The 13,923-nt window shown below is 47.5% G+C and overlaps 1 protein-coding gene across 7 annotated transcripts in view; it reads left to right on the top strand.

Annotated features, from left to right (window-relative positions):
- Window positions 1–13,923, top strand: part of LOC144737870 (guanylate-binding protein 2-like) — a 234,684-nt gene that overhangs the window by 80,098 nt on the left and 140,663 nt on the right. For all 7 annotated transcript variants that reach the window (XM_078620753.1, XM_078620754.1, XM_078620752.1 and 4 more), the window contains exons 9-10: window positions 1,185–1,276; window positions 11,004–11,054. In XM_078620753.1, the coding sequence (XP_078476879.1) occupies window positions 1,185–1,276; window positions 11,004–11,054 (143 nt within the window). The remainder of the gene's footprint in view (window positions 1–1,184; window positions 1,277–11,003; window positions 11,055–13,923) is intronic.

Here is a 13,923-nt window from a genome sequence, read left to right as displayed (position 1 = left end):
GCTTGCACTATGTTGATGCTCGACTTTGCTGTACGGATATTTGACCAAATGTAGTGATCGTCCCACATGATCCCTGGGACTAGAGAACAGGGCGGCACTACTCCCGAAAGACCGAGAAGTGCCTGTCAATCATGAAGGGTTGAGGAAACACTTCACGCTCTGATTAGTTACAGCACGGGGAGCAAGAGGATTGGCTGGAATGTTCAAAAGGGAAAACACGTGGGAAATTCTGGTGAGTGATTGGGGAACGGTTCGGTCAGAAGAGGGGAATAGATGAGGATTGGTGGAGATGAAATGGGACGAGGGGCGGAGCCAGGAAGAGGCTAAAGGGGATAGTGGGAGGCATGGCTCAGGGCTTTGCGAGAGAAAGCGAGTGAAGAAGGTGTCGACCTTTGCCGTGGAATAAAGGAATTACCTTGTGGAAAAGAGAAGTCCAGAGTCTTCTTTCACATCTATGGTTGCTTTTGTTTGTGTTATTCATGTGTTTGTTTCCTGAAACCAGGTCCTCGTCTAAAATGAGTATTGCCCAATGGGGTTTACCTGTTACAAAATAAATCTAACCTAACCTGAGTTCTAAGAGTTCAATATCATCAACATCTTGTTGAACCTGTACTGTTACCCTGAATCCAGAGAAAATCACTTTGGACTGAGACTTTGATATTTTCATTATTATTTCGGTTAGTTGAGTGTTAATCTACAACAGTGTATTATTTCCCCTGTGAGTTGTGAATTACAAATCTGAGTACTAGACTTGCCTGACTTATAATCCTCATAGAGTATGGTATAGCAACATACTGTAACCATATATTCTCAGGCAAGAGATATATGAAACTTTCTTAAAAATATTCAGTTATAGAAAGTGATAATTTATTGTATACATAGTTTATTGCATGTAATTTCTCACTGGCTGGGTTATTTGCACGAAAACACGAATGAGGAAGTTTCGGTCGAGACAACTGGATTTTTTTCATTAGTCCTGTGCTCTCAGGATACACCCCAGACTGACCCTCACTGTGAGGCTATCGAAAAGTGGGCATCGCTGATGTAGGGAGAAGCTTCCAGCTCACCATGTGTCTTGATTCAGCCACATGTTTTGGTGATATTAATACCTTCATACTCCTCTGTTATTAATTCTACTAATGCATTAAATTATTGTGTTTTTTTTCTTTAAACCTTTCACTCAGACAATGAAGACTTGAATAGTAAATTAGCTCAGCAGATACAGAAACATAATCAGCAAGAGTTCGTAATCGCCAACCTGAAAGAAAAAGTGAAGGTGAGCTAAACATTTCTCTGGAAAGGCTGATGGACAAATATGTTTTATATATATGTAGAGTCAAAATCTTATTGTGTCTAGTACCACCCATAATGCTCAATTGTATTGCGTGAAGAGTTTGTAGAAAGTTTTTTTAATGCTTTCCAATTTCGGCTGAAATAATTAATGCATTTGCTTTTTTAACTAATTAAAGGGGAATAGAATAACTTGTAAATTTGATCCAATATGACTTACATTTAGGACTAACTTTGAGTTTTTATTAGGAACTTCCCCTGTAGAAACAAGCCAAATAGATCGAAGGGTTTCCCAAAATCTGCAGGTAAAATAAGTGCTAAAACTATTTGCCTCGGAATCTGCGACCATCCTGGTGATGTCATGATATCAATGTATAACCTGAAACATAACTTCATTATTGCTAATTAAATACTCATGAAGTTGAGACACCTCACTGAGGCTATGGGATCGTGTAGCCAGTGTCACATAATTTGAGTACACAAACGTACAGAATGGGGTCGGGGCATATCACTCGTCTCTATATTGAATAATGTAATTGAGCACAGATCACTGGGTATTTAATTAATGCACAGTACAAGGTGTACTGACTTATTCGGCCAAGTCAACATGCATCCTTAAGTTTCTGAGCATATTCTATCATAGCCACTGCGTTGTGATTTGAATGTGAGCAAGCGAGGCTTTCCTCAAACTCTATTCACCACTGGTATTTGCATGTTGCATGCTGGAAAACGTGGGTTGCGACCGGTGTATATTGGTAACATTGGGTGGTTTGTATACATTCACAATGTTAAGCTGAGTAATTTGCACAGGGATGTTGGTCGTCTCTCATTACTGTTGGGGGCACGTTGGTGAGATCGGTGATGTCCTGTCTTAGGTAGATGGCCAGACCATCCTATGAGTAGCAGTGCCTTGTTAGCAGCTTGTAACCATATATTTGATAAAACATTTTGTACCTCAGTTTAACACGTAGGCTTTCGCGACCAATATCATTCATAAGTTTTTTTGGGTTAGATCGCGTACCTCATTGGAAAGATGGAAACGTGTTTCCTTGAGTCTGAGGATATCAAAGATGTTTGTCTAAAGTACCATTACATAAAACTCCAAATTTGCCCAGGAAACACTATCAACGTTGTGTTAAAAAATATGTATACCCGGGGACATTATAATTAAGGTTTGGCCATGATATTAACCCTAATGTAGTGTTTTTATTTTACGCGGACAACTTCTTTTTCGCCTGTCACGTTTTTTTAAACAGAACTCATCGCGTTCGACACCCCGTAACTCCGTCGTGATTTTCCCGATTGCGCTGCTCGTCTGCTTCGCTCTGCTCGCTTCGCTCTCTTTCTCTCAGCCTCTCCACTGCTGTCTCCTCTCCCTCTCTATGCATCTCCACTGCTAGCCTGCTCTCACTCGGCTTGCCTCTCTAATGCTAGCCTGCTCTCTCTCACTCCCCCAGCCTCTCTACTGCTTGCCTGCTCTCCCTCTCAGCCTCTCCACTGCTTGCCTGCTCTTTCTCTCACTCCCCCGGCCTCTCCACTGCTTGCCTGCTCTCTCTCTCTCACTCTCCCAGCCTCTCTACTGCTCGCCTGCTCTCTCTCTCAGCCTCTCCACTGTTTGCCTGCTCTATCTCTCACTCTCCTAGCCTCTCTACTGTTAGCCTGCCTGCCACGCTCCGCTCGCTTTGCTCTCTCTGCTGCTGGCCTACCACTACCCACTCTGATAGCTTCCCACCATACACTCCGGTAGCTTCTCCACTGCTAGCCTCTCACTATATCTTCTGCACGGTTCTCCACTGCTAGCCTTCCGCTATATACTCTGCTAGCTTCTCTACTGCTAGCCTTCCGCTATATACTGCTAGCTTCTCTACTGCTAGCCTTTCTACCCTCGCCACTCGAACCTCGCCCTTGCCTCCGGTGGTGGTTTAGCAATGACCGCTGGAGAGGGCGAGTTGTGGAATGCGGGGCCTTGGACTTCTCTTGTCTCTCCTCTTGTCTTCACTCCGACCAACTCAACGCTCTCCTCACACGCTCCCGTATTTATCCCCCTTCTCATTAACTCGTCTCTAATTAATCTGGCAACCTCCCGTTGCCTCACGCCCGTGGCTTCCGCCGCTATCGCCTCAATCTCCCGTTAACCTGGTGCCTGTTCTGCGCCTCCATTTGCAGCCAGCCAATCACTGCTATGCATCTTAATAAGCCGCTTCCTTTCCGCTGCTTTCTTTCACAACACCTGTTCGCCCTGATGCGACCTCACTCTCCGTAACTCGCATATGCGTGCACATCGTTTGCCAACCCCCGCACGCATTACTCCACTACACTTATAATAGCTGAAAAACCTGCTCTACTGACCAAAATGTCAATAATCTACCTTTGGTCGACATTTTAAAGATCATTGTGGTTTTCCACATAACAGGGTGGTTCCCCAGAAGACTTATATTCCACCCTGCCATCTTCACAGTTTATCCCATGTGATCTAATGACTCATGGTGCTCACAATGTTGTCAAATCTCAGAAGCTCAGCGGAATTGAGCCTGGTCACAAACAGGTTGTCTTAGGCTCCCATATGAATGTTCCTTGCCTTCACTAACACCGTGTAGCGTAATGAAGCAAGGTCAACTAACTCCCATTAATTGCATTACTTATGAAGCCCTTATCCAGCAGTAAAGTGATCATAGAGCTGTACATGACCACTATTGGATTTGTACATTGCTACACACAACATGTAAACTTGGGAGAAATAATTGGTATTTAGTGCTTAATTATATTATTGATAATTATAGATTTAGATTATTTGGCTGCTATACATTGCTACACAAGTCCCTTCGTTGAGCTATCATTTGTGGCCTCTGAAAAACGAGCTAATAGCCCAGTGGGCTTTACCTGGTAAGATAACATTTTTAGTTTTAGTTAATTGAAGATTGATGTTTTAAAATATGTATATTAGAGCCAACACGAGGTTGGAGGGGTCCGTCCTTGATTTGCCTCCAGCCCACACTTGCCCACAGCCCTCTCCCGATCTGTTCCCCGTCAGAATGCCCTAAAACCCCTGATGCCCCCCCCCCCTCTATCCCCTCACCTGCTCCTCCCCCTCTCCCCTATTCCCACCCCAGTGTCCCCTTCCTTTTGGCAGGAATGGTCTCAATGCCCATTAACCCACTGTCCATTTCCATTCCCACCCATGACATCCCTTACACCCCCCCCCCCCCCCGGTGATAAAAAAAACATGCTCCGTTCGGCCGACCCCCCGACCATTTTAGTCTCACCGTGAGCGCCCCCATTTATGGTGACAGCAACCCTTAACCTCTCGGTAACCATGCTATTTATACAACAACGTCAATGACAAATGAACGGTCTTCCAGGGTCTCCAGCCAGTGCCCTGTAGCAGCCTGGAAAATCCACATGCTCTAGATGATCATGGTGGTTCCCTCTGTCAGAGCCCATCTCATCGCAGTCCCTAGTTCAGTGGTGCCACATCTCCGGCCCCTGCGACCACTGGTTGTGTTGCCTCTCCGTCAGGTCTCACATGGGGCGCTGTAGCCAACAATGGAACACAGGGTGCCGAACCCCCCATAGGCCGGCGAGTAGCGGCTGGCGACCTTGGCTTCGGCATGAACGATGATGACGGTGGTGAAAATGGCGTTGTCTCAGCAGAGCATGATGGAGGCGATGGAGGTGGAGAGATGTATGGCTTAAGGCGAGTAGAGTGTAAAAACCATCGTTGCTTACCCAGTTGGACCTGGATGCACTGAGGTCATAGTGATTTAACGACTTCAACCGGCCTTTTTAATGGTTGGTGTAGTTTTGGTAAGAGGCCAACTGGCACCTGAGGACAGTGTAGCCATGCCCATCTGACTTTACAGGTCTGGGCTGTCACCATGCTCTCCCGTACCTGTACGTAACTCTTTTGGCTATTGGGCGATGTGGCCTCGGCTGCTTGGTGTGCCTCGCTAAAGTAAATGAGGGAGCTCTTTAGTGCCTTTGGCCATGCGTCTTTCCTCATGGGAACATCCGTCAGCTGCATCTCAATAGGTGGGATGGGGTCTCGTCCATACATAAGTAAAAATGGCGAGAACCCCATTGCTGCGTTTGGGTTAACCCTGTACACAGCCAAGACTGACGGAATTTGGAGGTCCCTATCGAAGTAGTTCTCATCCACCACTTGGGACAGCATGGCTGCTATGGTGTGGTTAAGCTGCTCCACCATACCGTCGGTCTGGGGATGATATGGGGATGTTCGGACCTCCTTAGTGCCCAGGATAGAGCAGATGTCCTCTAGCAGCTGCGATGAGAAATTCCTTCCTTGATCCGTGAGCAACCACTCAGGCACCTCTTTATCAAGAACATAGCCCCCAATGAAAGCACCAGTGACGGTCTGTGTCATTTTGTCTGGAAGGGCCCAAGCCATTGGTTACTTCGTGCAGTACTTGAACCCGACAAACAGGCATTTGTTTATGTATTTATTTTACCCATGACGAGCAGCAGCCCCAGGATGTCCAACGCGACCGATTCGTTGACCCTGGTCACCGTGATGGGCTGCAAGGGCACCCAGGCTACACGGGGTGGTGGCTTCCACCACGTGCTTTCAATGCGGTCGCGACCCATCTGTGCACGTCAGCGGTCATGCCTGGCCAGAAGACCAACCCTGTAATGTGGACAGTGTCTTCTGCTCAGCGAGGTGTAGCAGCTGGTGCCAGTGCACAGCCAATTGTTGACGCAGTGACTCCGGAACTACCAGGCATTGCCGGTGTCCCACCGGTTCCAATCGCATGAGGAGGTCCTCTCATATGACATACTCCTCCCCCCCTTCCTTTGCTGAGGCCTGCAGTGCCCACAGAGGGGTCCAAGGTTAGCCCCAGGTCGTGGTCGGTCAGCTGCTGGACCTCACCCTGTGCCCTCTGCCATGTGTATGGGAGCGATGACCATTAACCTCCGGCATTGCCTCCTTGCAGTGTGCCACGCCTGTGGCACATGCACAAGGGACCTGGGGAACCATCAGGGACAATACGTCAACGTTGGCGTGTCTTGTGATGTACCACCTGGTACCTGTACTCTTGCAGGTGCTCTATCCAGCTGGCCAGCTGGCCCAACGGCTGGTCGATGCAACACAAATACTGCAAGGCTGTGTGGTCAGTGTGGACTGTAAATTTGTGACCATAGAGGTAGGATAGAAATTGCTGCACGAAGTGGACGACCGCCAAGACCTCCCTATGGGTGAAGGAGTACTGCTGCTCTGCTGGTGACAGCACGCGACTGCCATAGGCGATAACCACCTCCCGACTGTGTCAAATTTGTGACAAAATGCTGATGATGCCTACATTGCTGGCATCCGTGTCCAAGATAAAGGGGAGGCCGAAATCCAAAAAGGCCAAGGGTGGTGCATCTGACAGATGCAAGCACAGTTGCTGGAATGCCTCCTCCTCCGGGGGTTCCCAGTAGAACCTCTGGTTCCTAGCTATCAACTCGTGCAAGGGCTTCGCAATGGTTGCAAAGTTGGGAACAAACCGGCGGTAGTAGGACATAATGCCCACAAACCTGCGTACCTCTGGAACTGTTGTGGAGACAAGCCCAGGCCCTCACGAAGGCTGCCATCTCTGGATCTGTAGCCACTCCAGTTTCACTGACTACTTGGCCCAAGTAGAGTACCAATGACCACAAGAGGTGGTATTTCAATGGCTTCAGCTTCAAGTTGGCATTCCGGAACCGCAGGGATACCTGACACAATCAGCCAATGTCTTTGTTAAATGAACTGGCTGAACACAATTACATTATTCAGGTAGATTAGGCACGCATTCTATTGGAGGCCTGCTAAGGCCAACTCTAGTATGTGCTGGAATGTCAGCGGTATGCTCTGAATGCCCATAGGAAAGCAGTTGAATTCTAACATACCCTGTGGTGTCTGGAACGCTGTTTTGGGCCAGGAGTCTTGATCCAGTGGAACCTGCTAGAAACCAAACAATAAATCCAGCATACTGAAGAATGTTGCTCCTGCCAGTGAGTCATCGTTCCCATACACATGGCAGAGGGCACACAGGGTGAGGTCCAGCAGCTGACCAACCACGACCTGAGGCTAACCTTGGACCCCTCTGCGGGTACTGCAGGCCTCGGCAAAAGAAGGGGGGAGGAGTATGTGTTGAGATGGTGGAAGTCCATGCAAAATCTCAGTGACCCATCTGGCTTCTTGACTAGGACTACCGGCGCCCCCGAGGGACTTGAGGATGGGGAAATGATGTTGGCCCGCAGCATCTCCTGCACCACTTGCTCGATGTGCCCTTATACATTGGTCTCATCTAATATGTGGTTTGGCGCAGGGGTGAAGCATCCCATGTTGATGTGGTGCTGCAGCAGATGTGTGTGTCCTAGGTCGAACAGTCCCCAGCTGAACACATCGGAGAACTCGTGCAACAATGAGTGCAGCCGGTACTTCTGATCCGGCAGTAAATCCAGCTCATGCCCCACCAGCTGGTCCATCCATGAGTCGTCCCCTCTGTCCTTGGACTGGCTGATGCTTCCCATTAGCTCTTGCCCTGTCCCAGGTCCTCCCATTTACAAAGGACTAACGTGGGCCATAATCGTTCCCACCTGGACCATTGCTGCACTTGAATGAACAGATATTAATTCCCCTGGACAATAGTCTCAGCCCCCATCAGTGGGTGGCGATCCATGGCGGTTGGTGCTGGAGACACCAAGACGGGTGAATCTGGCCGGGTCATCACGAGGGGGCACCGTTATCGCAGAGGTATCACAATCTGGGCTGCCGGCAGAATGGAGACAGAATGACTGACCAGAGACTGCACATACGGTAATCACCGGCCGGCCCCTTCCACTTTCAGGAAATGGAGATGTGTTCCCTGGACTTCCACCTCCCGTTGGCCAGATCGATCTTAATTGGCATTTGCCTCAGAGGTCCATTTTCAACTGGCAGGGCAAAGGTAGTGTTGCAGAAACAATGATGAGTCCTGCTACTGAAAGCTGCCCAATCTGTATCAGGGCCTCAACCTGGCCCAGGAAGCCCATTCTCCCTCTGTTGGCCGCAATGAACGTCGTCTTGATTTGGGATAATTGCCAATTTTCATCCAGCGGCATCTCGTGCATGGTGCTCGACATGATCGTGGCTGATGCCCCCGAGTCAACCTGGTTGCACGCCGACACTCCCTACCACCCACCTTGCCAGCTTTTTCTATTGTGTGGCAGAGACCGGCCACTGACCAGGCGCCGACTCACTATCATGTGGTGTATGGTGAGATGACAGGGGATGAATGTGAACGGCCCGAAGATGTGGTTCCCTCCCTTGGGGTGTGTCGCAGTGGGGTAAATCCGCTCTTTATATGTGGGGTGGGCTCCACACTGTGGTGTAGGTTAGGCCCCCCATGTAGTACAGGGTGGCCCCCTCCCCTGTGATGTGGGCTGGACCCCCCATATGGTGTGGGGTGGGCCCCCCATGTGGTGCGGGGTGGGCCCCCCATGTGATTTGCAATGGGCCCCCATGTGGTGTGGGCGGGCCCGCCTTGTGGAGAGAGGTGGGCCCTCTCTTGTTCCGGGGACGTGGGCCCCCCTGTGGTGTGCCTTTTTTGGCACCATCTTGTTCCACCGCATTTGGAGAATAAGGCGGTGCGTGAGAAGGTTCCGCGCGGCATGCCAGCGAGCGTGTGTGCTGCCGGCGCCTCGGGACCATTACCCCTGGAAAACCACAATCATCGCCGGTAAACAGCGACGTCACCTCCTGATGCCACCACAGGACCCGACGCCACCACCGGCCCAGACGCCACCCCTGGCTTCTGGAATTGCAAGCCCTGCCATACCCGACCATAACGGCGGCGCCCGGTGCTCAATACTGACGATGCCAGCTCCAAAGGGGCCAGCAGTGAGGCCATGATGTCAGGAGTGTGGGTTGCCGGCCCGGCCGTCAAAACTCAATGCACTCGTGTGCCACACGGGAGCCATTACGGACTATGCCTGGCTTCCGTGACATGCCAAAGCGCGCGTGGGCTCTCTTTGCATGGGGTGAGGTGGTACGTGCATGTTTGTGTGGTTATGAGTGTTTACTGCTGCGTGTGTGCCTGTGTGCGATGAGTGGCCGAGATGAATAAGGCAATGGTGCGCATAGGGTGACGCATGAGCCTGCCTGAGTGATCGGGTCAGCGCCACCCCTCTTGTTCCAGTCGGTGTCTGTCGCTGGCGGTCCTGAAACCGTCTGAAGGCGCCCTCGGCTGAGGAGTAGATTTCCCCCCAAAGCCTCGTAGGCCACCTGTAGCATGGTCTTTCTGCGCGCAGGAAGGGAGGTGTTAAAGACAAGCTTATCATCATCCAGAACGGATGGCAGTGCTCGTAGCACCTCTTCATCCGGACATTTAAGGGCGTGGAAAGCAGCCTCGATTCGGCAGAAAAACGCCTCCCAATCGCCTTCCTCGGTCACGAATTTGTCGATGGGTCCCAGCCAGTGCGCTGATCCTGACTGCTCCTCCCCCTCTCCCCTGTTCGCACCCCACTGCCTCGCTCTTTTTGGCGAGAATCCTCTCCATGCCCCTTAATCCTTTGTCCATCTCCATTCCTATACCTGACTATCCTTACAAATGTAAAAAAATAAATTCTAGCATATCAACTGTTGTCAAGAGAGACGCTGCCACAATTTAATGGGAATTGTAAGCAAAATGAGCAACCATGACGATGACACCGATATTTAGACTCAGGAAAATAATTAAATAAAGGTATATATCTTTGCATGATGGAAACAGTTTTTATCATAGAAAGGCATAATGACCGATGAAAGTTTCTATTAAAGCTGATAGAATGCAGGGAAATTATGATAATCAATGCGTACTTCAAATAATAATCTGGAAACAATTTACATGGAGGAGTTCAAATTTAGACAGAAAAATAAACAATCTCAATTAGGATATGCAGAGATCAGCTTATCAGAGATGTCCCTGTCCTCTGCAAATTCAACACCACGTGGAAGCTGTCCCCAAGCGAGAGAGTTATGTTCATAACTCTGATAATGTATTATGAGAGTTATGTTCATAACTCTGATAATGTATTATCAGAGTTATGTTCTTTTGTTTGTATTATGACTGCAGGTATTGCGGTCTATTCAAACATGACTCCTTGTAAAAAGGTGTCAGTATTGTTGCCAGATAGAAGGGTAAAGAACCAATTATCATATTTTTACTGGCAAATGAGGTTCCCATAGTGTAGATGCTTGCCCCGAGCTCTCATACTCTGATGGTGCATTGTCGTTGAGTTGTGCGCCTTTTGGCGTCATCTGGTCCAACCCATGTGGGACTAGGCTCTAAGGAAAGCTGTCTCGGGTGTGGACCAATCAACTTCAAGGACAGTGCACATTATCAGAGTTATGTTCTTTTGTTTGTATTATGACTGCAGGTATTGCGGTCTATTCAAACATGACTCCTTGTAAAAAGGTGTCAGTATTGTTGCCAGATAGAAGGGTAAAGAACCAATTATCGGTCGAAGACATTGTTACATCAATCTAACATTTCTCATACAATTCTAACACTGTATTTTACTCCCACATTATTATCGTGTGCATTGCTATTTGACCACAATTACAGATATATAGATGGACAAATATAATGTATACATACTTTTAGACAAATTAGTAAAGCAATAAATAGGTTGTTTATACTTCAGGTATCTGTGTTGAATACCGTTGTTATTTCACTTAATACTGATTTCGTTGCATTATGGTTAATTTTCAGTCAAAAACGGAACGCGCAGAAAAACTTAAAATGGATCTTCATGCGGTTGAGGTAAGAGACAAAAATAACTAAGAACAAAGCACGTTGAAGAAGTTGAATATATTTACCAACACACAAAGATGGGCATTGCATGTGATTTTTTTTTATAAAACAAACTGGCGGGTTTCCATGAGGCTGAGAGTAATGGATATCTCTCTTGAGTTACTCTTTGGTTCTTTCGGTAAAGTCGAAAGTAGAAAGAAAAAATATAATAAATAATGAATTGTTACATTTTTTTTTATTCCGGCCTGCACTATGTTTTCTGTTGTTATGGTGTTACTCATCACATACACATAATATTAAAAAGTTGAAGTAATATAAATTACTCAATTTGTCTAAAAATGAGCCAGTAAATAAATAAGGGACTAAATGTTTACAGGTTTTATCTAAAATATAATATCACCCCGACTCAAGGGGGTAGCAAAGCGTTGTACAAACACATTTTAAGATGAAATAGGGAACGATGAAATTCATCTTGATTTGATAAAATCCACTTAAGAGAAATTAATGAGGAAGTGGTGAGTCCTCCATTCCCTCTTAAACACACTGAGACTCGGAGAGCACCGGACATCAGCTGGAAAGTCATTTCAGGTCCTAGGAGCAACGCTTGAGAAGGCTCGGCCACCCAGCGTTGAGTGCAAGTTCCGTGGCTGGGAGAGTCGGCACTTCTCAGATGATCGCAGTGCATAGACCCCAGTCACGAGGGCCAACTGGGCCCACAGGTACGTATGTCCAAGACCATTAAGAGCTTTATAGGCTAAAATATCAAGCTTGCACTGGATATGGAAGTTTGCTGGAAGCCAGTACTGATCGCATAGAGTGGGGATAATTCAGTTAGAATCCTCGACTTACAAACACCCACACTTCTGAACCAGCTTCTATGAAATATACGTTTTGTTAAAATCGACTTAAAACGCGAAATCGCAGGTGTAAACTCAACTCCGGAACTGTTTTGTTCAGTGGAGAGATCCTGCGCGAGATGTATCGAGTCAGCATAGTGCTGGGAGTGTTTGTGTGTGTGCGTGCTCGAACCCGGCGACCCGAGTTCGATTTCGATTCATGGCCAACACCAGTAACGATTATTTGAACCGGTCCTGGGCCTCCCCGAGGTCGACTCAGCGTCGAATGCGTACCTGGTATGGTGTGTAAAAACATCACACTGTGGAGACAAACGCGGCCGGGCGTGGTGCTGGCCACCCACGCCCTCGTGTGCCATGTCGACCATCTTAGTTGTGCTCGCTAACAGCACTTGCCATAACAGTCTGTCAAGGCTATACAGGGTATCATTGTCGTGTGTGCGCGCATTTGTGGTTACTCATTGCACCATTCTAACAAGCAAGTCCGCATCAGGACTCAAGGTAAGTGAACATAAAATATATTTATTTCTGTTCATGTTATTTTCTTTTAGGTTTTATTTGCGATACAGTATCACATGCAAATGTAGAATGTTTATTATTTATGGTTTTTTACAATGCTTCAATTTTTGTTGCATTTAAATACAGTGCATTATTGTGTTCCGACTTACGAATATTTAGACTTTGGAACGAGTTTTGTTCATACGTCGAATACTGTCCATAGGCGCCTTTTGGCGTCATCTGGTCCAACCCATGTGAGACTAGGTTCTAAGGAAAGCTGTCTCGGGTGTGGACCAATCAACTTCAAGGACAGTGCACATTATCAGAGTTGTTTTTTGTTTGCATTATGACTGCAGGTATTGTGGTCTATGCAAACATGACTCCTTGTAAAAAGGTGTCAGTTTTATTGCCAGATAGAAGGGTAAAAAACCAATTATCATATTTTTACTGGCAAATGAGGTTCCCATAGTGTAATATTTATAATTTAGGATGTATTAATCAATAACACATGCCGCCTTTTAAACTGTACCACATCATATATCACCACCATGAAGGAACCTTTTTAAGGTTGGGTATGCCGGTGAAATTTAAGCATTTTTTTATTTTGTGGAGTTGCATTTCTAGAATTGCAGCGTCCATAGACCGTAAAGCTCTGGCATTCAACCATTCAGAGGTGGGGTTGACAGCACTTACAGGGGGGCTTGAGGAGAGACTCCATCTTATCGGAGCAAGGGCACCATGTGCGTTCCTCCCAGCCCCAACTCTGTACCTGTGGTCAGGGGCTCTAAGGACTTGGGGAAAATCCAGGCAAGATCCATTAGGATTTAAATAATTGATTACTTGATGGATGCTAGTACAGCCTCAGAGAGTGATATAGACTTTGATAAGGACTAGGAGGCCCTGTGTCTCATTTGCAACACTCTTCTTACCTGGAAATGCATGGCGAATGGGAGTCAAAGTTGTCGACTCGGGGCCACACATCAACGTCTGACTTTGTTCCACCACTCAAGTGCTGTGATTCTTAATTAGAGTACACACCAGTGTTATACCACCAGGAGCACGCTGCCTGCCCTTCAGGACATTTACACCACTCGATGTTGTAGGAAGGCCAGGAAGATAATTAAGGACCTCAGCCACCCAAGCCACGGACTGTTCACTGCTATCGTCTGGCAGATGGTACAGGAGCATCGAATCTAGTACCAACAAACTCCAAGACAGCGTCCAACCACCAGGCCATCAGACTCTTGAACAGCCATCACTCGCTGTCTGTCTGCCATGTACTGTGACCTGAACCTTAGAGACCTTATTTCTCACATACATCCACACAGACTCACAAAAGCACACACACAAACTCACACACACACACACCACACACACATGCAGTCTTTCACACTCACGTAACAACAACCACCATTTGCCAATAAGTGGCTGTGACATCACCACGGTGCTTGTGCCAGGCTATGTGCACATTGAGGTCACGTAAAGTGTCGAACGCCCGCTGGCAGGAGGTCACGGGGAAGACACAG

Source organism: Lampetra planeri, chromosome 74, assembly GCF_965212315.1.
Source record: "Lampetra planeri chromosome 74, kcLamPlan1.2.h2, whole genome shotgun sequence".
In the NCBI taxonomy this organism is placed as follows: domain Eukaryota; kingdom Metazoa; phylum Chordata; class Hyperoartia; order Petromyzontiformes; family Petromyzontidae; genus Lampetra; species Lampetra planeri.
The sequence above is the reverse complement of the archived record's forward strand: the minus strand, read 5'-3'. Positions and strand labels throughout refer to the sequence as shown.